Raw genomic sequence first — 19,287 nt, 5'->3', positions numbered from 1 at the left:
TCAGGATGCATGGTGTGGGGGAGGTAGGGGTGGGGGGAGGCACCCTTCCTGTGATTAGAACGACTGAGCTACTCACAAACGTTTGCCTCTCGGCCCTGTTGGTCCCTGCTCTCCTGGTTTGGCCATTTTAGTTACCAGCAAAGGAATGCTTTGAACAAAACAATAGTGTCCTTGAGTTGGAAGCTGGGTGGGGGGGTTCCACCTGGCCCACTCGGGGCTCCTCTGCCACTGGGTTAAGAGGCCACGAAGGGGGCCACGGGGATGGCTGGGTGATCCTATCAAGAGGAAACAAGGTGCTGCTACTGAGTGTGGGGGGCTGAGGGGTTCCCCGGGTCTCTCCTCATCCTGCGCATCTGGTGACGAGAGACAGTGGCAGAGGTGACCTCAGGATGGAGACCTTCCTTCCCAGCTCCGTCCCTGATGAAGAGTGGGCTCACCCAGCAGGAGAAGCACTCTGACCCATGAGAGGACGTGGACAGGGTGGTGGAGCAGGGAAGCCCGAAGGTCGGTCACAGCCTCGGGGCCACTGCAGAAAGCAGCGCCGTTTACAGCTTCCCGTTTACAGCAAAGCCCTTTCTCCTGCGGTGTCATGTACGTTTCTACAGAATTTAACTACCTCCCCTTTTCTTTCCACCACTGCTGTACACGGGAATTCAGCGGGTGCTTCTTTAAAGTTTATTTTGCCTGATGAGAAGAACGGGACCAGGAGAGGTGCGCACATCCCCGGATGCCCTGGACGGTTATCAAATGCAGAACTGTTGGACTTCCGGCACATTCCTTGGGGGCAAGGCCTGTGCGCCTTCAGTTGTAGGAGAGCTATTTGCTTTATCCTGGCTGAGCACCGTCTTGTTTTTGGCGGTGTAAGTGTGGAAAGAGAGAGAGAGAGAGAGAGAGAGAGAGAGAGAGAGAGAGAGAGAGAGAGAGTGTGTGTGTGTGTGTGTGTGTGTGTGTGTGTGTGATTGGAAACACAAGGGGTGGACTGCAGCAGGCGTTGGTCACTTTGTCCCTTTCTGGTTGCCCATCATAGAGGGCTGCTTCTTACTGGGGAGGCACCCGACTTTGTTGGTTTCGGGGGGTGCAGGGCTGAGCTCCCTCTATGGAAGTTAAAAGGGCCGCACAGTCCCTTCTCCCTTGTCAGTTACGCTGGGGCCTCGGCCTAGGCTGGGTCAGTCTGGCGTCCCACCCAGGACTTTGGTTTCGAGCCACGGATGCAAGTCGTCAGGGACAGTTCGTTAGCGAGAACTCACCAGGCGGGTAGTTGGATGGTCAAGGGGAGAGGCCGTGGCAGGCGGGGTTTCTCAAATGCATTCCCCAGAACCCGTGAACACAGTGTCACCACAAATGTGATTTCTCTGTACGGCAGGGAGTTTACCCGGGTGGCCCTCATCTACACACGTGAGCCTTTGAAAGCGGACTGTCCTCCAGCCTTGGGGAGAGTCAGAGGAATTCCCAGCAGGAGCAGGAACCCACCTGCCACAGTGACTTGAGGATGGAGGGGAAGGGGTCTCGGGGAGCACAGCGGCCCCGCAGACAGCAGGCAAGGAAGGGACGTCAGTCCCACAGCCGCACAGAACCGAACTCTGGCAACAGCCTGACCCAGCCTGGAGTGGGTCCTGCCCAGAGCCTGCGGGGGCAGCCCAGCCCAGCCCTGGGTTTGACCCTGTGGGACTCAAAGCAGAGCCCAGCCAAGCTGCCCTCTGCTTCCTCTGTCCTCACTCACCTCCCAGCCTGTTCCCAGAGTCTGCAAGTGACCCCCGGTCCCCCGTCTGCTTACATGGAGGTTGCTTGTCTGGTGGGGTCCCCTCCCTCCCCATCCCACCACCACGTGGAGGAAAACAGCTCATCCCCTCCTGGGAAGGATCGCGTGCGGGCTGAGGCCGGAGCGTCTCTGTTGCTCCTGTGTGTAGGCAGGTGGGTGTCCTGGAGCAGCGGAGGGTGACCCGAGCGACTGCTTGGACCCCGACGGCCCCTGAGAGCATCTGCTTCAGACAGGTGATGAGGGGCGGGCCCCTCCTGGCAGCGTCTGTAGAAGTGGGGCTCCTGGGGCTGGCAGCCACGGGCCCTGAGGGGCAGAGGGACCGTGAGGCCGTTGGAGGATGCAGAGGGGCCGGGCGGGATGCCTGGGCAGGGAGGGCACCCAGGTGGCCAGGGCGGAGTGGCTGAGTCAGGGAGTGAAGGAGGCGGCAGGCAGGGACTCTATGAGCGCTGAGGGGTGGTGGGGCGCTGCTCGGCTGCTGGGACTGGGTCCTCCCTGCTCCCTGTTCATGGGCGGTCCTGGCCGGGGGCCCCAGAAGCACCGTCTCTCGATGTCGGTGGAGTCGGCAGCTGTGAGGCCAGGTCTCGGCCAGGATGGGGGCTGCAGGGTGGAGTGCACGCTGCCCCTCCCTCAGTGGGCCCAGCCTCCCCCAAAGCACCTCCTCTGGAGAACTGGCCTGGCCCGTGGTCCAGGGGTCCCACTCGCTGGGCAGAGGCAGAGATCTTGGGAGTGTGTGGGGGGGCGTGCTCTCTGCCTGCCCGCCTCCAGCTGCAGGGCTGTAGGACCCCTTTGGGGAGGTGGGGAGGGGCAGGCGGGCCTACCGTGGGCTCAGGGTGTATTTGCCCGAGCGGATGGCAAACCAGAGGAAGGCGCTGAGCGGCATCACGTACACCTGGGGGAGGTGGAGGCACCTGCGCCAGCAGCTCCAGGGGAGGGGCTCATCGCCCCCCGAGGAGGTCACTGGGCTATGCAGGGCTCCCAGCCGTCTAGGGAAGGGAATCAGGGAGGCCCTGTCACCCCTCGGGCCTGCTCCTCCCGGCTCCCTGCTCAGGGCAAGCCTTGCTGGTCCCCAAGACCCGCGATCTGACCTGGGGCTGCCCAGCCCTGCCCTTCTGTCTGAGGTGGGGGGGCACAGGCAGGTGGGGGAGGGGCGGGGGTGGGGTGAGAGGGTACCATGGAGGCGAGGCCGAGGCTGATCAGGGTGGAGGCGACGTTCCTGTGCGTCCTCAGGACGTTCCTGATGCCCTGCAGGCAGTCCTGCGCAGAGGGCAGCGCGCGTGGGCCCCCGACCGCCCCTCCCAGCCCAGGGCGTGGAGCTGCAGAGCCCACTAGGACAAACGCTAGGGAGATGGAAAGCTGGGCTGCGGCACATCCCGGGGAAAACCACCCCAAGCTCTGGGGACTGGCATTGAAAACAGGCAAAAACAAGCAGGGTGGAGCCCACCTCTGCGGGGCCTGTGGGGCCCCCAGGGGTCCAGTGGGTACCATCCTGGGCGTCCCCTGAGCTGCCTGTGTTGGGACCCCGCAAACCCCATCCAGGGTGGGACACAGAGCGTGGGTGAGGAGAGGACACAGGCTAACAGGTAGGGGCATGGGTGTCCCCAGGCTGTCCTGGCTCCATCCTGAACTTCCACGGCCCCTCCAGGACGTGGCATCCGCAGAGGCTCTCTGTCTCCAAGGAAACGGGAGGTGACGGTCTCAACTCTGAACCACTCTGATGGTGGCATGTGGTTTTGGGGAAGGACTTGGCATTTGGGGGCACGCTGGGGAAGGATGTGCTGTGGGACATGCAGGGTTCGATTGTCAAGGCTGGGATGCCGGGGGAAAGGAGGCCGGCTTGGTGTCTGACTGTCCGTCCATCTGTCCATGAATTCCCTTGATCGGGTCTGGTCCCCCAGCGTGGTCCCACTTCCTCTTGGAAGGCAGCCCCGGGGTCAGACCACCATCTAGGACAACGTCCCTGCCCTCCCGCCCCCTCCCCCAGGTGTCCCCACCCACAAGGCCTTTACAGTCTCCCCGTGGCCCCCACCACCCCAGAAGGTACAAGAAACCAGACTTTGCTCCCACTTTGCAGACGGGGACCTGAGGCCTCTCCCTGGGTGGCGTGAACAGGCCTCCCGAACCCCCTTCCCTGCATGCAGGGCCCTCCTCTGCCCTCGCCCCTCCCAGCGCGAGAGCCCAGGGCGCTGTGCTGGCTCCGTCCCTGGCTGGGCCTCCAGCCATTCGCATCCTCCTGTCCGTTTCTTGGAGGGTGGCCAGGAGCCTCTTGCCAGAGATAGGGGTGTTTGCTTCCCGGACAGCGGGGGAGGGGAGCTGAGGAGGCGGGGTGGGGGGAGGGGGGCCGCCGTCATCCTGAAGAATAGCGTTCCTGCCTCTGTCTCTCGTCACTGAAGCCCTCGTGGCCACACTCTGGCCTAGGCTGACCCTCTGGCAAACGCCCTTCTGGCCTTCAGGGGCCCTCGAACACCTGCCCCCAGCCCAACGCAGGCAGAGCTGCCCACCTGCCCCCCGCCCTCCTAGAGGCTTCCGATGGGGGGTGGTCTCAGTGCCTGACACTGTGCCTGGCCGTGGGGAGCCCCCAAGCTGGGAACTGTGTGAAGGGGTGAGGGAGTGATTGGGGCCTGGAGAGGACCCGGGCCTGCGTCCGTCAAGTCCCCCCAGCCCAGCGCAGCCCCCAGGGTCAAGGATCAAGGCATGGGAGTGGCCCTGATCTGGGGCTGAGCCCCCCGGGGTCTCTGCAGGCCCTTCCCCCTCACCTGTCTGGCGGCCTCCTGCCCCCGACACAGGTCAGCCTCCGAGCCCTCCTGGAGGCCAAGGGGGGGGCTCTTACCACAGCACTGAAACTGCAGGGAGAGAAGAGGGAGGCGGTTCGCTCTGAGAACCCCAGGGTCCCTGTTGGACATATGGGGAAACTGAGGCACGAAGGGCACCCCCCCGTGCCCCCCAGAGGCCAGCACCGGGGCTCAGGGCGAGGCTGCTGACTCTGCAGGGGGTGCCGGGTTCTGGGCAGCCTGGCCAGCAGTCACTGGGGCCCCACCGAATGCTGTGCCGTCACCATCCTGAAATTCTTCATCACTTTTGGACAAGGGGTCTTGCACTCTGCTCTGGGCCCCGCAAATTCTGGAAGCAGCTGCCCTTCCAGGGCAGACGGAGGACAGGACCTCTCTGTCCCCTCCCCCTCCCCCCAAGGGGCACTGATAACCTGTGTCCTGGGACCTTCTGCTCAGCACCTGGCCCCCCGCCGGCTGGCTCTGGGGGGCTACCTCTGCCCATTTTCTAGATCACAGCCCACCTGGGGAGGCTGACCAGTCCAGGGCTGCCCAGGGAGGGGGCCTCCCCCACCACACTCACCATGTCCTGGATGGCCACCAGCTCCTGCCGCCAGATTCCTGACGAGCTCTTCACCGCCTGCTCGTACACCTGATCGTAGGCGTCCAACACGGCGTCCTCCACCTGTCCCGAGAGCATCACGGGAAGGCCCCTGTGCCGGTGAAGCCCCTCCCCCGACGGAGCCCCCCGAAGGCGGGGCCTGGCCCTCGGGTGCTGAGTGATGTCCCGCTGGCCCCCTCCTTCTCCTTCCATGGGGCAGAGCTCCCTGGAAGCGGAGACTGGGTCCCCTGGGTGGCTGGTCACAGGGGTCCCCATACTTCAGTTGTGGGGACCTCCCCCCAAGAATGGCCGTTAATGCCACTCTTGCCCCTGGGGGGTCCTGCAGGATAAACCAGAGGCCCGAGCTTGGCCACCCACCCCCCAGCTCTTGTCTTACAGTGGGAGGAGGCCCTGGCCGAAGTGTCCACCTGCTTCTGTTGATCTGGAAACAGGCAGTGGGGAGGGAAAGCCCCCGGTGGGCCCTGGGGGGAGACGGCCAGGAGTGGCCTCGTGCCAGGAGCTCAGCTCCCCAGGAATGCTCCAGGTCTTTGCCCAGGTAGGTTCTGAAAAGCCCAGGCAGCTACCCAGAGCTGGCCAAGGGCACCCGGGGCAGACGAGGCCCCTTGGGGGCAGACGAAGGAGAAGCAGGGTAGCAACAGGGGCCCGGCCGGCTCTGCCTTCACACCTCACTCAGACCTCATTGCCTCTGCCCAGCTAAGCATCCCCTTCTGTGCCTTTGCTCGTGCTGCCCCCAGACCGAAATGCCCTCCCCTTGCCAAGTGACTTCATCAGAGAGTAACCGGAATCTTGCCTCCTCCAGGAAGACTTCTGTGACTGCAGTGGGTTCGCTGGCCTCTGGCATGGGCAAGGCCTCTGAGCTCCCTTGCCCTCTGATGCCTCTTTTCCCACCTCAGAGACCCTGCGCCCTGCCTCCCTTCCCTTCCCATCCCCATGCTGCGCTGACAGCGGGGACAGGCTGACAGGCGCTCAGGGGTGCCCTGCTCTGGCCACTCAGCCCCACCCTCCAGAAAGGAAGGGCGGCTTCCCCACTCCCAGCCTGGAGGACTTGGGAGCAGGTGGGCAGGGAGGCGGTCTCGCCCAGTGCTGTCCAGTAGGAACCAGACCGATTTCCACACTGAACATCGCTCCCAGGGCTCGTTAACCCTCCCGGCTGAGACCTTGCCCACAGAGTCAGCCAGCCGCTTTGTTCCCCACCCAGTGGGAGGTGGGCAGTGTCCTGGGCTGGGGGCCAGGCGCCAGACTGGCCACCGCTGCGGGAGACCTGGCTGGGGGCCCTCTCTTGGCCTTCGTTTCCTCGAGTGACAGGGGGGTGGAGACCTGCCAGGCTGTACTGTGTCCTCGTGGGAGGGGGTCCTGGTGAGGACTGAGGGGCTAGCAGAGCTGGCTCGGGGTCGGTGGTGCAGGAGGCCGGGGCAGGGAGGCCAGCTCAGCCCACCCTCGGGGTTTCATCCCCACCCCCAAGGCCCACTAGGGCCCAGGGAGACCCTGGCCCCTCTGGAGGTGTTGTTACTGAAACATGAACGGGAGGAACAAACCCACTGGTGGTTGAGCTGCGCGTCTCTCCCCATGACCCCAGAAGTGGGGCGCGAGTTTCTCCTTCAGATGAAGAAGCAGATCTGGCAAGGCCACGCCCCTGCCCAAGACCCCTGGGCCTGGCATCAGGGGGCCAGGCTGACCCTCCCGAGGCCTGGGGGCCTGGGTGGTGCTCTACCGTCTGCTCCCCCCATCACCAGGTTCAGGGGCTGTGTTTCTCCATGAGAAAACTGGGGGTGGGCTGGGAGCTCTCAGAGGCCCTTGGGCCCTGATACCTGGGTGCTCCCTGCCAGGGTGCCCCGATCTTTAAGCCCCATCTTCCAGGGCTCCAGGGGGCAACCCTCAGGACGGGAGTGCCTGGGCCGCTGAATACAAACCAGGTGCCTGGGGCGTCCCTGCCAGCCTGGCTCCCCACCCTGCCATTGACCTCTGCCTCCCCATTGTCTGCTAAACCTGGGGGGGGGGCGGGGCAGAATGGCTGCAGAGGGGGTGGCCCGCGGGAGCAGCAGGTGGTCTGCAGACCAGGGCCTTGTGCCCCAGGGCTGGTCCTGGCGGCCGCTGGACTATGGGGGAGGGGCCCAGACCTGGGAGCTGGAGGACAGACAGCCTTTCTCTGGGGCTCCCGGCAGCGCTGTACTTAATCTGTGCCTGAATTATTAAGTGGAGCCAGGCAAGTCATTGCCCCGCAGCCCGTCTGGGGACAGGGCGCTGTGGCAGAGTGGCTCTCAGGCTCCTGCAGGAACATAATTAATAGCCCTCGTGCTCTGTATTCACAGCACGGCCACCCAGTCCCTGCATTGCCGGCCCTCCCAGCTTCAGGGCGCCTACCAGGGCCCCGAGGGAGTGAGTGCCCCAGGGTGCGGGGGAGTGAGTGGCGGGGGAAGCGGGGAGGTGCCCCCGCTCCAGGGTCTGCGGCCTGGCTTCTGGGCCACCAGGAGTCGTGGCCGGTCCCTGTCCTCTCCTTGTCCCCAGGTTTCCCATCTTGACCCCGTGTTTCAGGATATCTTAGGGGGTCACTCAGGGGAGGTGCAGGGGGAGAAATGGGGGTGAACAGATCCCCTGGAGCAAACAGCTTGGCCCTTTGTGCTTTTCTGCTCCCTGGGCCTCCAGGAGGATCTCGTGGAAGGAAGGAGCGGGGCTGGGATCTGTCTGGCCCAGGTTGGCCCTGATGCCAAGGCACCTGCCCAGGTTCCCGGGGTTGGGGGGCACAGGATGGGTGGCTTTTCCTGCCCCTGCTGCTCGGGGCCCGTGCCCTGGCCAGTGCCCAGCTCTGCACTGGCCCCAGTGATGGAGGACAGACCTGGGCTCAGGGGGTGCAGGTGGGTCCCACTGGTTCATTCCCACCACTCAGCAGCCCCCTCATCGGGGTTCTCATGCCCCTTTTACAGATGAGGAAACCGAGGCCCAGGAAGGCTAGCTGATCCCAAGGGCACCGGGTGAGAGGCTGACCCCAGACTTTGAAGCCAGAGCTGCCCCATCCCGGCCTCCTGTGGGCCCACGTGGGCCCGGACACGGAGGAAGCCCCAGCCCCGACTGGGGTCAGGCAGGACCCCGAGAGCTGGACGCTGAAGGCCAGCTGGAGCGCGGACCAGACAGGAAGATTTCTGTCGGGGATGGCGGCAGGGGCTGGGACACGGAAGAGGCCAGCTGGGAGACATCCGCTTTGCCCCCTCCCCTTCCCGGAGCGGGGACCCCAGGCAGACTATGGCCTGTGGCCCCTGCACGGCCCCTCCCCTGCAGAAGTGCAAATCCTGGGCTCAGAGCTGTAAACAGTGTCAGGGCAGAAAGGATGGGCTGCAGCCGCCCCCCAGGAGAGCTGCAGCGGGGGCCCAGGGCACCCTGGCAGCTGTCTTGGCCGGGACCACCCACGCGGTGACCCAGACCTCGCCCGGGCTTCTCGGGGGATGGGAACTGTGAGGCCAAAACACCAGCCGGGCCCAGCGCTCCCTGGTCACCGAGAGCTGAGGCTGCCTTGCCAGGCTCCGACCCCTCCAGAGCCAGAGGAAATGCCCTTTCTCCATCTGGCATTCCATCTGGGTGACCCCAGATGATGCCAAGGTGGTGGTGAACAGTTTGGGGTGACCCTTGGGCAGGGAAGGGTAAAAAGGCATCGAGTCAGGGTGAAGAGCCCTGGATGGTGGACCCCTCCTGCCCGGCCTCTGCCAGGGCGATCTGACCCCCCACCCCCACCCCCGTGGGCCTGAGTCCCTCCATCTGCACACCAAGGGGATGGCCACCACCCTGGAAGGTCTGGTGACGGCCTCATCAACTCCAAGGAGCACGGAGCAGGCAGAGGGCAGCGGGGAGAAACTAGGCCCATTACTGCAGGTAAGACCAGAGTGGGTAATCACACACCTAAAAGCACACAGCACGAGCTCAGCCTCCTACCTGGCTGCATCTTGCGTGAACATCTTGGGGGGGGGGGGCGCCTGGGCAACAGGGGGGGTCGGGGCCGCTGGGACTCCTGATACACAGGCAAAAAATCATTGCGGGTCACCTGCTGGAACAGGGTTTTGCCCAGAAACCGGGTATACTCCAGCTGGACTGGCTTTGGTTTCCCTGGTCCTTACAGAGTGCATGGGGAAACTGAGTCCCAGTGAGAGAAGAAAGGATTGATCAGGGTCTCAGAGAGTCCAGCCGGATGGGGCCCGTGGGGCTGGACTCTCCCGTCCATCTCCGTGGCCCTACCTGCTGGCCCCGCAGCTCTTTCGGGGGGCTGCCTCAGGGTCTTGCCTGGGGCTGGGCTCTCACAGGTGAAGGCTGGGGTGAGTTCTGCTGCCTGGGTTGTGTGCATTGCTGCGGACGGGGGGAGGCTGCTCTCCGGCACCTCTCAGCCGGGGAGGAGCAGGGGCCTGAGGCCTGGGACAGATGCTGAGAAGCAGACGGGGGGTGGGGGTGGGGGGGGGAGAGGACCCTTTGGGAAAGGCGCCGGGGGGCTGCCCTGCAGGCTCGCAGCTCAGCTGGGGCGAGAAGTCTGATCCTGTTGGGGGGCCGTGGGCACAGGGTGCTGGAGGGCAGTGGCGTTGGCCGGCCTCGCTCTGTGCCCTGGCCTGGTACTGGCCAACTGTGGACCCTCCTGGCCCCCACTAGTCCCCAGGCCCCACATGTGAGTCCGTCTGGGGTCGCTGCCCCTCTCCCTGAGCCTCTTGGGCACCCATTTCCTCTGCCCGGCCAGAGGGGGTCTGGCCTTGACCCCCAGCCCTGATCTGGGAGGGGTCAGCTCTGCTCATGAACTTGGCCAGCCCCATTTCCCGGGCAGGCTCTCAGCTCCGTCTCGGGACCCAGAGTTCAGACAGAATTTCTGCAGGGCCAGGCTGCCCCAGCCCCCTGTGTCCCTTGGGAGCAGTCCCTCCCAAGCTGTGGTCCTGCCCTGCTCCCCGGGGTCAGCGCCCACCCTAGACCCGTGGCCTGCAGTCTTCGAGCCCTGCTCTCTGGGGGCCAGGGCCCTACGTGACCGTGTTACCCCAGAGCTGGGGCATCCCTGCCTCCCAGCCCTGAGCCGCCCCGGAGCCCTGCTGAACCAGCGGCACCCAGAGGACAGAGGGACGGATGAACGGATGAAGGAAGGAAGAAACAAAGGAGCCCCCTGCTATGGGGACCCACACCCACCATTACCACGGTCACCACCGACACGCACGTCCCTGGGAAAAGCCCAGAGTGAAAATGGAAGGAGTAGGGTCACGTGAACGGTCCCACCTCCAGGCAGCCCGAGTCCTTGACTGCAGGGCCGCTGTCGTCCTGTGGAGGAGGCCTGGCCGTCCCCTCCACTGTCCTGTAGCGCCCACGCCCGGACAAGGCCTCCCCCTGCCTGGCCCGATCCCCGTCAGGAGAGCAGCCCCCAGTGCATTTTCTGGAACCGACCCCCACTAATCAATCCCTTAGGCCAGCTGGGGGGCCTCCCTCCAACCCCCAGGTCCCATCTTCTGGGCCCAGGGGGGCCTTAGTGAGAAGGGGGTGTCCAAGGCCTGTACCTGCTTCCCCTCCTTCTCTGGGGATCCGCTGTCCCCAGCCCAGGAGAGGACCGGCCCTCTGGTCTCTGCGTCCCCACCTCACCCCCAGGCAGAGAATGTCCCCACAGTGGTGACCGGCAGGTGAGAGGAAGCACGGAACCCACTTTCTCATCCCTGAGGGACCCTCGCCGGCGGGATGGGGGCGGGCCGGGGTGCTCACCTGCGTGGGGTTGTGGCATCTCCAGAAGGCCACCTGCACCAGGGCGCAGAACACCAGGGCGAAGCACAGGAAGGCCTGGGGCAGAGGAGGGGCCGTGAGTCCGGGCGCCGTGGTGGCGGCCTGGCGGCTCCCCACTGCCCAAGCGGGAGGCCTTGGGCGGTGGGCACACTGGTCTCCATCCCTCCTTTTGGCCCTTCTCGGGAGACCCCGTATTGCTGGTTTTAGCTCCCGTGAGGGGCCTTAATGGCAGTGCCACAGCCCCTGCCCCAGGGATGCAGGCAGGCAGCACCTGGGATGAGGGAGACCCCTGCCCTCTGCGGCTGCTGCCGGGAAGGGCACTGACCCCGGAAGGGCCAGGCAGGGTCTTCCCGAGCCTGAGATTCGGATCCCGGAGAAGAAACAAACCCCTTTTAAGCCTGGGCAGGAGGGGTGGCTCAGGGGCTGCCGGCCCCCCTGAACAGGGAGGGCCTTTGGAGGAGGGGCCGCCGCTTTGCTTTTGTTCTCTGAAACATGCCTCCCGGGGGTTCAGAGCCGGCGTTCGGCGAGAGCGCGGCCAGGAGGACACCCCTGGGCCCCAGGGCTTTGGCGGCGCGTCTCTCAGGGGGGTTCTGAAGCTGATGAACTTTACGGCCCCTCCCCGCAAAATGCACATGTGCCCCCAAAGCTCTTTCGTGGGTCGTTTCAGAGGGTCATCCCAGACTAGGAACCCTGGCCCACATGCTGCCTTGGGGACATCCCCCCACCCATTGTCTGCCTTGTCACTTTGTGCTGGTGACCCTGTGATTCGGGTCTCGGGCTGAGGCTCCTTCTGGAGCCTTGGACAGTCAATTCGCCTGCTGACCACACGGCCCGGGGGGTCCGGAGGCCTGGTGTCACCGCCCCACCTCAGCCACCCCGGGCTGTCCGTGGCTGCGGCCAGGCTCTCCCAACCTAGGGGCCGCACTCAGGGTGGCACCTGGAATGGAATGGAGGGACACCCCGGATGCAGATGGACACATACGCTGCCCGGGCTGGACGGGGTTGAAGAAACAGTCCACACAGGGGTGGGGGTGGGGGCCCACCAGGCTCCATTTAAGAGTGGGCCACGCCGCCAGCGCCCAGACTCAGTGCAGGCGCAGGGACCTCCGGCTCTTCGCAGGGGCGGGCGGCCCACCGGCCTTCACCCCATGTTCCCTCCTGCCTGCCCAGGGGTCTGCAAGGCCTCAGTCTCAGGACAGCCCGGAGATGCTGCCTCCTCCCCCCTCTCCCTCCTCCCCGCCCCCCCTCCCCCCCGGGCTGGCCGAGGGCCGCCTTTCCCATCTGGAAGCCATTGCTCAGCGCTGCCTAGCAGGCTGGAGGCCCAGAGCCAGCTCAGGGGAACAGCATTTTCCAGGAACCGGCTCATTCCTCAGGAAAGCGAGCATCACCCCCTTCCCTCCCGCTGCCAGTCCGCCTGCATGGAGGGTCCTGGGCGGCGATGGGCCCGCTGGGCCCCCCAGGCCCTCTGCGGGGCTGAGGCGCTGGCGCGGCCGGGCCCAGTCCCCACCGGTTCCTTTCTCCCTGTTCTAAACAAAACCACAGACATAAATCAAAATGGCTGCCCCGGCGCTGCTGCCAGCCCTGCTGCGAGCCTCTCATTTCCTGTGTGTGACGCTGGTGCGGGAGAGGGCTGGGGGGGCAGGAAGCGGCGGGGGAGCGGCGGGTGGGAAAGATCTCCGCCCCCCGGCCCTCCACGCGGGCTCACACACGCCAGACGTGCCAGACACATGCCAGACGCCACACGCACACTGAGATGCACACACACGGCCGTGGCTCAGCGGGCAGTAGGGGCGTGAGGTCTCCCAGACCCCGCGGGGCCGTGCTGGGCTTGCCATCCAGGCTGGGGGTCCAGGGCGGGAGGTTGGGGTGCAGCAGGCAGGCGGCCGTGGGGCCCGACCCAAGTAACGGGAAGGGACGCGGAACAGAGACCCTGGTGCTCCCTGGCCCCTGCCCCCAGATCAGGGTGCAGAGCTGGGGCGGTCGGGAGCTGGGGAAGGCCCTGGTGACCGGCTGGGCCCAGAACCGTTGAGCCAGGAACCTTGGGAACAGGAGACTTCGGCATCTTCCCGCCTCGGCTCTGAGCCCAGCAGCATGGCGCCGCCTGGTGGCCGACGCTGCAGCCTCGGCGCTGGCCTCTCCGGGCCGCCCTCGCCAGGACCCCTGGGTCTGGCCCCGCCAGCAGCCTTGACCTCCAGCCCTGAGGCCTTCTGGCAAGCCCCACGCCTCAGGGCTCCTCTTTGGGAGGACAGTGCACCTGCCTGGTCAGCTGCCACTGGGGCCTCCTTCCCTCCCCTCATACCCCAGCCAGACTGCACAGGCCCGGGTCTTAGTGCGCCCACGCAGCACTGCCCTGCCCACGCTCCTGCGGGGTCCTGGTTAGGGCTCAAGCTGCCGGATGCCCCTCTACTCCCCAAGCACACCCAGGGCCGGGGCCCGGCTCCAGGAGGTGACTCTGTCCCTGCCCTTGGAGATGTTTACAACCCAGGAGTCATTCAACCAGCATTTGCTGACACAGGCTGGGCCGAGAGCCCCGCCAGCCCTGGGGACCCAGAGGGCTGCCCTCAGGGAGCCCAGGGTTGCCGGCCTCAGAGGCCACCCGGGGAAACATAGCCCCGGCCTGAGCTCCCAGGGGTTGTCAGCCCCACAAACCACTCCCAGGGGTGGGAGGGGTGGGTTTGCCGGAGCAGAGGGCCGGGGGTAGGAAAGCGGGAGGGACCCGTGGAGGCACAGGGAGGCTGGACTTGGTCTCACGCGCCTCGGGGAGCCCGAGAAGGCTCTGGGGGGTGGTGTGCATCAGGTGACAGCACAGGGCAGCAGCCAGGAGCTGAGGCCCCAGTTCAGGTGAGAGGAGGGGCTTGAGCCCAGAGCGGGTAGGCCCGTGGTCCCTGGGGAGACGGGGCTGGCAGGTGGAGCGACAGGACAGGCCGGTGGACCAAGATAGGGCCATGTGGAGGAACAGGTACGGGGGCAACACAGGGCCACCACTGTGGGGCGAGGTCAGTGGCTTGTGGGAGCTCGAGGGGTGGGGAGACCCCACAGCTGGGGCTGCAGAGGAGGAGCCCGACTGCAGGCCGCCTCGGGGCCACTGCCCAGTCCTGGCCTACAGGTGATCGACTGGGCCTGGCCTCCTGGTAAGGGGATGGCATTCACCCAAACCACGTATGCAGCGACTCCAGTGTCACAGAACCAGGCCCTCCCTGGGCCTTTGAAACAGTGCCCAGGCCTGTGAGGGTCAGCTCTGCCTTTCAAGGCCCCAATGGATGATGGGGGTGAGATAGGCACCTGGTGGAGGGGCCCTGACTGTCCCGGGGGAGAGGCCCTGGCGGTCCCGGGTGGAGGGGCCCTGGCTGTTCCGGGTGGAGGGGCCCTGGCTGTTCCGGGTGGAGGGGCCCTGACTGTCCTGGGTGGAGGGGCCCTGGCTGTTCCAGGTGGAGGGGCCCTGGCTGTTCCGGGTGGAGGGGCCCTGGCGGTCCCGGGTGGAGGGGCCCTGGCTGTCATGGGTGGAGGGGCCCTGGCGGTCCCGGGTGGAGGGGCCCTGGTGGTCCCGGGTGGAGGGGGCTTGGCGGTCCCGGGTGGAGGGGCCCTGACTGTACCGGGTGGAGGGGCCCTGGCGGTCCCGGGTGGAGGGGTCCTGGCTGGCCCACATCCCTGGAGCCTCAGTTTCTGTCGGGACACAGGGGAGAGGCAGGCTCCGTGGGCTCACAGCCCCGCCAGATCCCGTCTGGGGGAGCTGGGGACGCAGAGAACTCACCGCAGCCATGAGGCCCCCGGCCTCCCTCACAGTGGCTGCAGCACTCAGCACGGCCCCCAGGGTCAGGAGCGCGGCCAGGGCGATTCCTGTGGAGAAGGCTGAGAGTGGAGAGAGACGGGTGTCAGCGTGCCCAGGGCAGGGGTCCCATGTGCAGAGCCAAGGTCTGAAATCCAACCTGACAGTCAACTTGGGGTGCTGAACTTTGGGGAGCTCTGAATGGGCCTTGTCTGGTGAGGCAGGGGTGTACCTCCCACCACCCATCTGCCTCCATGCCGGCCCCGCCCTCCCTCCTAGCTTCCTGTCCCCCCTGTCCCCCCATCCCCGGGGGCTATCTTAGAGCCCACATCCCTGCCCCCAGGCCCTACTGACAGGTGGCTGTAATCTTATCAGTCCAGGCCCGGCCCCAGGCTTCCTGCTCTAGGGAGTCTGGGGTTCAGGGCTCAGGGTAAAAACATGAGGCCTGCGGCCACCAGAAGGCCTGGGGTGGGGCCCACCAGCCCCAACCCCCTGAGCCTCGGCTTCCCCCACAGCCGCCCTCCTTGGCCTCCAGTGTGCTCTCTCCGGAGGCCAAGCCCCCCGGGGGCAGGGTAGGGGGGACAGGACGCCATCTCTGATGCTCAAGGCCTCATCACGGGTGAGCACCCCTTCCTGGACACAGAGGGCAGGGTCCAGATACCACCCGACACGTCCACGCTGTCCCCGGGGTCCCAGGGCGGGAGACCTCGGCAGACCCCAGGCTCTGCCCAGTGGAGCTGGGACTTCCAGGTGGCCCTTTCTACCTCTGACCCCACTGCCTGCCCCAGCCCGGCTCCACTCGGGAGACCTCACGCCAGCCTGGGGCTCCTCCCCAGCCACCTTTGCTCCTGAAGCCCCCTCTCCCATAGTGGCTGCCCCGCCCAGAGCCTCACTTACCCCAGAGGTGCAAAGCTTCATAGGGGGTCCTCTCTGAGGATGCGTGGCCGATGACAGCAAAGTGAGGCCCGAAGTACGTGAGCACTGCCGCGGTGGCCATAGCGAGGCCCAGCAGCTGGGGGTGGGGTAAACCCAGCGTGTGGGACAGGGCTGGGCACTGACCCGTCCCCCTGCCAGCCTCCCTCCAGCTTCCGGGTCCCACAGGAGACAGGATCGGCTGCGGGGCCTCTGGGCGTTTCTGGGGGTGGTCTCAGGGAGACCTCTGCCCCAGACACTCCCCGACACAGACACCCGCCCCGCACACACAGACACACAGACACACTCACACAAGACACCCCAGCACACACACTCACACTCACATCCCCCCTCCCCTGCAACACGCACACCCGCTGTCCATCTTCTCCAAGGGCCTGGAACCTTGCATCATTTCATTTGCGGAGCAGGGAACGGACCCACCCAGCCCTTCTCAGCCTGCCTCTCTCCCCCCGCCACGAGAGCACCTTCCAGAGCGGGAGGCCGGCCCCCGCCCCGCTCCCCCAGGGAAAGCCCCTCTGAGCCCAGTTCACCAGCCCACCAAGGCCCTCAGGCCTTCTCTAGGGCCCATGCCGCCCGGCAGCAGGACAGGCACTGCTCACGGGGCATCCTTTTGCTGCCAGGAGTCCGCCACCAGAGCCCCAGGTGCATGTCCGCCGGGGCGGCAGGGCTGGTGTGGCCGGGGCGGGGACCGCGGTCCCAGAGGTCCGGGAACACGGCTCAGCACCGCCCCCCCCACGCCCCGCCGCCTCCTGCCCCTGCCCAGCCTGCCTGTTACCAAGACAAAGAGGCTGGTGGCAAGCATCTGGCATCTGGCCACCCTGACTCGACTCCAAGGCCCCATGGAGGCCTCCTCTGCTCTCCTCTGCTCTCCTCTGCTCTCCCCTGCCCTTCTCTTCCTTCCCCTCCCCTCCCACTGTGGTTTCCAACTGGGCGGGGGCCTCCGACCACAGCTGCCCGCCCAGGAGCTGGGTTACGTTGGTCGCCCGTCTGTCTGTTTGCCAGCACACCAGGAGCTGAGCCTCCGGGGACCCCAGAGGAAGGGCAGGCAGGAAGGCGAGGGGTGGCAAGGCCAGCTTCTGCCCCCCTGCTGCCCCCGCCCCTGGCCCAAGACCCCAGGATGCTTGCAGATAAACAAGACCTCTCCCAAAGGTGCTGCTGGCGTGGCTGCAGAGGACCCTGGGTGGAGGTGGGCAGGTGGGAGAGGGCACATGCGCGGGGGCGACAGAGCTTCCTGTCTCTGGAGTGTGCGAGCAGAGGCTGGCCCTCCCGTTAAGTCCTGCCTGGGGGACTTGGGGAGAGAAGGTCTGATCCGGACGTCCTTACTGAAGCACTGTCTTACGAAACATCTTTTGAAATGTTCTGTGACATCAAAAGTTTTGAAAAAGCAGCTTGATTTTTGATGCCTCAGCGGCACAAATGAGTAATTTAGGGCTGGGCCACCTGGAGGGCGCGGGGGGTTGGGGGGTGCTGGGCCCTCACCGGTACCCACACCGAGGCTTTTTCAAAACCCACATCTGTAATCAAACTAAACCACGTGAACCCGGGGATGGGGCACGGCTGCAAACCCAAATGAACGTGAGGCTGTGCTAACTGGGCCGCTGGGCCCAATGTGGGCCCGGAGGGGACACGTGGTGAAGGCGCTCACTGGGTCCCGCCTGGGCCAGCTGGAACCACTAGGGCCCCTGCTGTGGTCCTCCAGGGCTGGCCACCTGTGCACGGCTCACCTCTCATGCTGGAGTGGCCCCCATTCAGTGTCTCGTAATGTGGGTCCTCTGGACCCTGGGGGACCTCAGCCGGGGAGGATGAGTGCCCCAGATAGCCGTGGGCGTGGTGGTGGCTGGCCTTCTAGAAACCAGCAGAATGGGGCTCTGGGCTGGCTGTCAGCTCCGCCACCTCCTTGCCCAGAGCAGGGGCCAGCCAGGACCCCTCATCTATCCCAGTGCCCCCCGTGTGCCCCCTGGCCCCCAGGAATCCCTGCCCTGCGTCCCCGATGTCACCACACGTGGGTCGCTCCGGGGGAGCCCAGGTGTGGCCCAAGGGGGCGCAGCGAGAGTGAAAGTCCGGGATCCAGGGGCAGCGGGGCCGTGGGCTGGGGAGCTGGCCACCTGGACCCTCCCTGCAGCAGAGATGAGCCCCAGGTCACTGTGCCTGCCTCACTTCTGGCATTATCTTTCTCTGACTTCGGGGCAGATCTTTTGGAGCAGGGCCGGGCCTGGCTTCCTGACCTGGGCCTGGCTTCCTGACCTTGCCCTGTGGAGCCCCTACCCTGCGCCAGGCACCTGGCACAGATGACCTCGCTGTGTTTTCCCAAAGCGGCACCACACCCCTCTGTGGGCAGGAAATGAGGCTTCCTTGATGACTGGCCTGGTGGGGACTGAACCTGGGTCAGACCCCCTAAAGACCAGGCTTCTGACCGCAGCCCCCGACCGTGGCCCCCTTGCCCCGTGCCCACCGGCTTGGCAGGGAGCCTGGCCTATGTCGGGCACCATCCACACTTGCCCCAGGGAACCCCTTTCCGTGGCTGAACCTCACCTTCCCACTTCGACAGCCTGTCTGCGAGAGGAGTGGCATCTGCAGGGGAAGCCGCTGGCCCTGCCCGGCTGCCTGACCCTCAGCCACTCGCCCATTCCCTCTGGCACCTGGGGTGGCCACCCCCTCGTGAGGGCAGAGCTGTCCAAAGGGGGCCTGAAGCAGCAGCTTCCATCCAGAGGAGCTGGGCCAGGGGACAGACCCCCACCCCGCACGGACCCTGCGCTGAGGGCCAGGCCTAGGCTGCCTCCTTTCTCTGTGTCCACGGAAGACGTGTGTGCACATGTGTGCCTGTGCATTTGTGTGCACCCACGTGTGTTTGTGCCGTGTTCGTTGCTGGCCAGTGACCTCCTTTTTCTCCCTCTTCTCCGCCCTCATTTAATAATTACTTGGTCAATAGAAAACTGTTTTGTCAGGGAAACCAGCTGACAGAGCTCCCAGTGGCCAAAGCTGGGATGGTTTGAGCAACAGAGCAAATAACGTATTGGATGACAACCCGCGATATTAAGCAAACACCCGTGAATCCACGCTGGTCCAAATAAAGGACTGAATAAACCGCTGGGGCAGAAGAGAAACCATCCGTGCAGAAGAATTCCACATAATGTGTGTGGATCCTTCGCTGCCAGGGATGGGACCCTCACTCCCAGCTGTCAGGTGTGGCTGCACCTCCTCCTGGTCCCCATTCCGGTTCTGACAAGCACACCTCAGCCAGGTGAGCGCAGACAGCATCGCAGAGGTAAGCCGTGTTGAGGGCGTGTGCCCTGATGGGATGGGACGGGTGGGCCCTTCACCCCTGTGGTCTTGCTGCCCAAACCCACAGCGCTAGTCCAATCATGACGCAAACACCAGACAAACCCCAACAGAGGGCCGTCCTGCTACACACCCGGGAGTCCTCCTTCGCACCGTCAGGGTCATCAAAACTGCCACAGCCCAGAGGAGCTGGAGGAGGTGTGATGACCAGACGTGTGTACAATCCCGGATGGGTCCCAGAAGAGAAAAAGCGAAGCGGGTACAGACGAAAGAAACCGGAATAAAGGATGAGCTTCAGTCAATGATAATGGAGCCATGTGAACTGAGTCATTGTGACAAATGTCCACACTCCCGTCAGACGTTGGTATTGGGGACGCTGCGGGTGGGGTCGTACAGGCGAACTCGCTGTACTATCTTTGCAGCTCTCTTCTGTAAATCCCAA

The 19,287-nt window shown here is 65.2% G+C and overlaps 1 protein-coding gene across 4 annotated transcripts; it reads right to left on the bottom strand.

Annotated features, from left to right (window-relative positions):
* Positions 1-652: 652 nt before the first annotated feature.
* Positions 653-16,457, bottom strand: TSPAN32 (tetraspanin 32). 4 transcript variants are annotated; one of them, XM_067747916.1, is made up of 9 exons: positions 16,342-16,457; positions 15,531-15,645; positions 14,619-14,716; positions 10,850-10,924; positions 5,108-5,209; positions 4,513-4,599; positions 2,930-3,013; positions 2,578-2,648; positions 653-2,062 (listed from the first exon to the last, which is right to left on the bottom strand). In XM_067747916.1, exons 1-9 carry the CDS (start codon positions 16,405-16,407, stop codon positions 1,771-1,773), a joined length of 990 nt encoding a protein of 329 aa, XP_067604017.1. In that variant the 5' UTR covers positions 16,408-16,457; the 3' UTR covers positions 653-1,770. The 4 variants fall into 4 exon arrangements, with proteins under 4 accessions (XP_067604017.1, XP_067604018.1, XP_067604015.1 ...); XM_067747917.1 differs by lacking the exon at positions 16,342-16,457 and adding an exon at positions 16,166-16,301; XM_067747914.1 differs by lacking the exons at positions 14,619-14,716; positions 15,531-15,645; positions 16,342-16,457 and adding an exon at positions 11,139-12,077.
* Between the last annotated feature and the right edge of the window lie 2,830 nt (positions 16,458-19,287).

The sequence above is a fragment of the Pseudorca crassidens genome, chromosome 9 (genome assembly GCF_039906515.1).
Source record: "Pseudorca crassidens isolate mPseCra1 chromosome 9, mPseCra1.hap1, whole genome shotgun sequence".
Lineage (NCBI taxonomy): Eukaryota > Metazoa > Chordata > Mammalia > Artiodactyla > Delphinidae > Pseudorca > Pseudorca crassidens.
The sequence above is the reverse complement of the archived record's forward strand: the minus strand, read 5'-3'. Positions and strand labels throughout refer to the sequence as shown.

Bases quoted from the DNA above. Each gene is read 5' to 3' on its own strand.
- TSPAN32 (XM_067747914.1), bottom strand. From the start codon at position 11,501: ATGTGCATTTTGCGGGGAGGGGCCGTAAAGTTCATCAGCTTCAGAACC. The intron at 5,210-10,849 runs GTGAGCACCCCG...CTCTCGGGACAG, and splicing joins GATGCCACAACCCCACGCAG to GTGGAGGACGCCGTGTTGGA. The intron at 4,600-5,107 runs GTGAGTGTGGTG...CTCTCCCTGCAG, and splicing joins TGGTGGCCATCCAGGACATG to TTTCAGTGCTGTGGTAAGAG.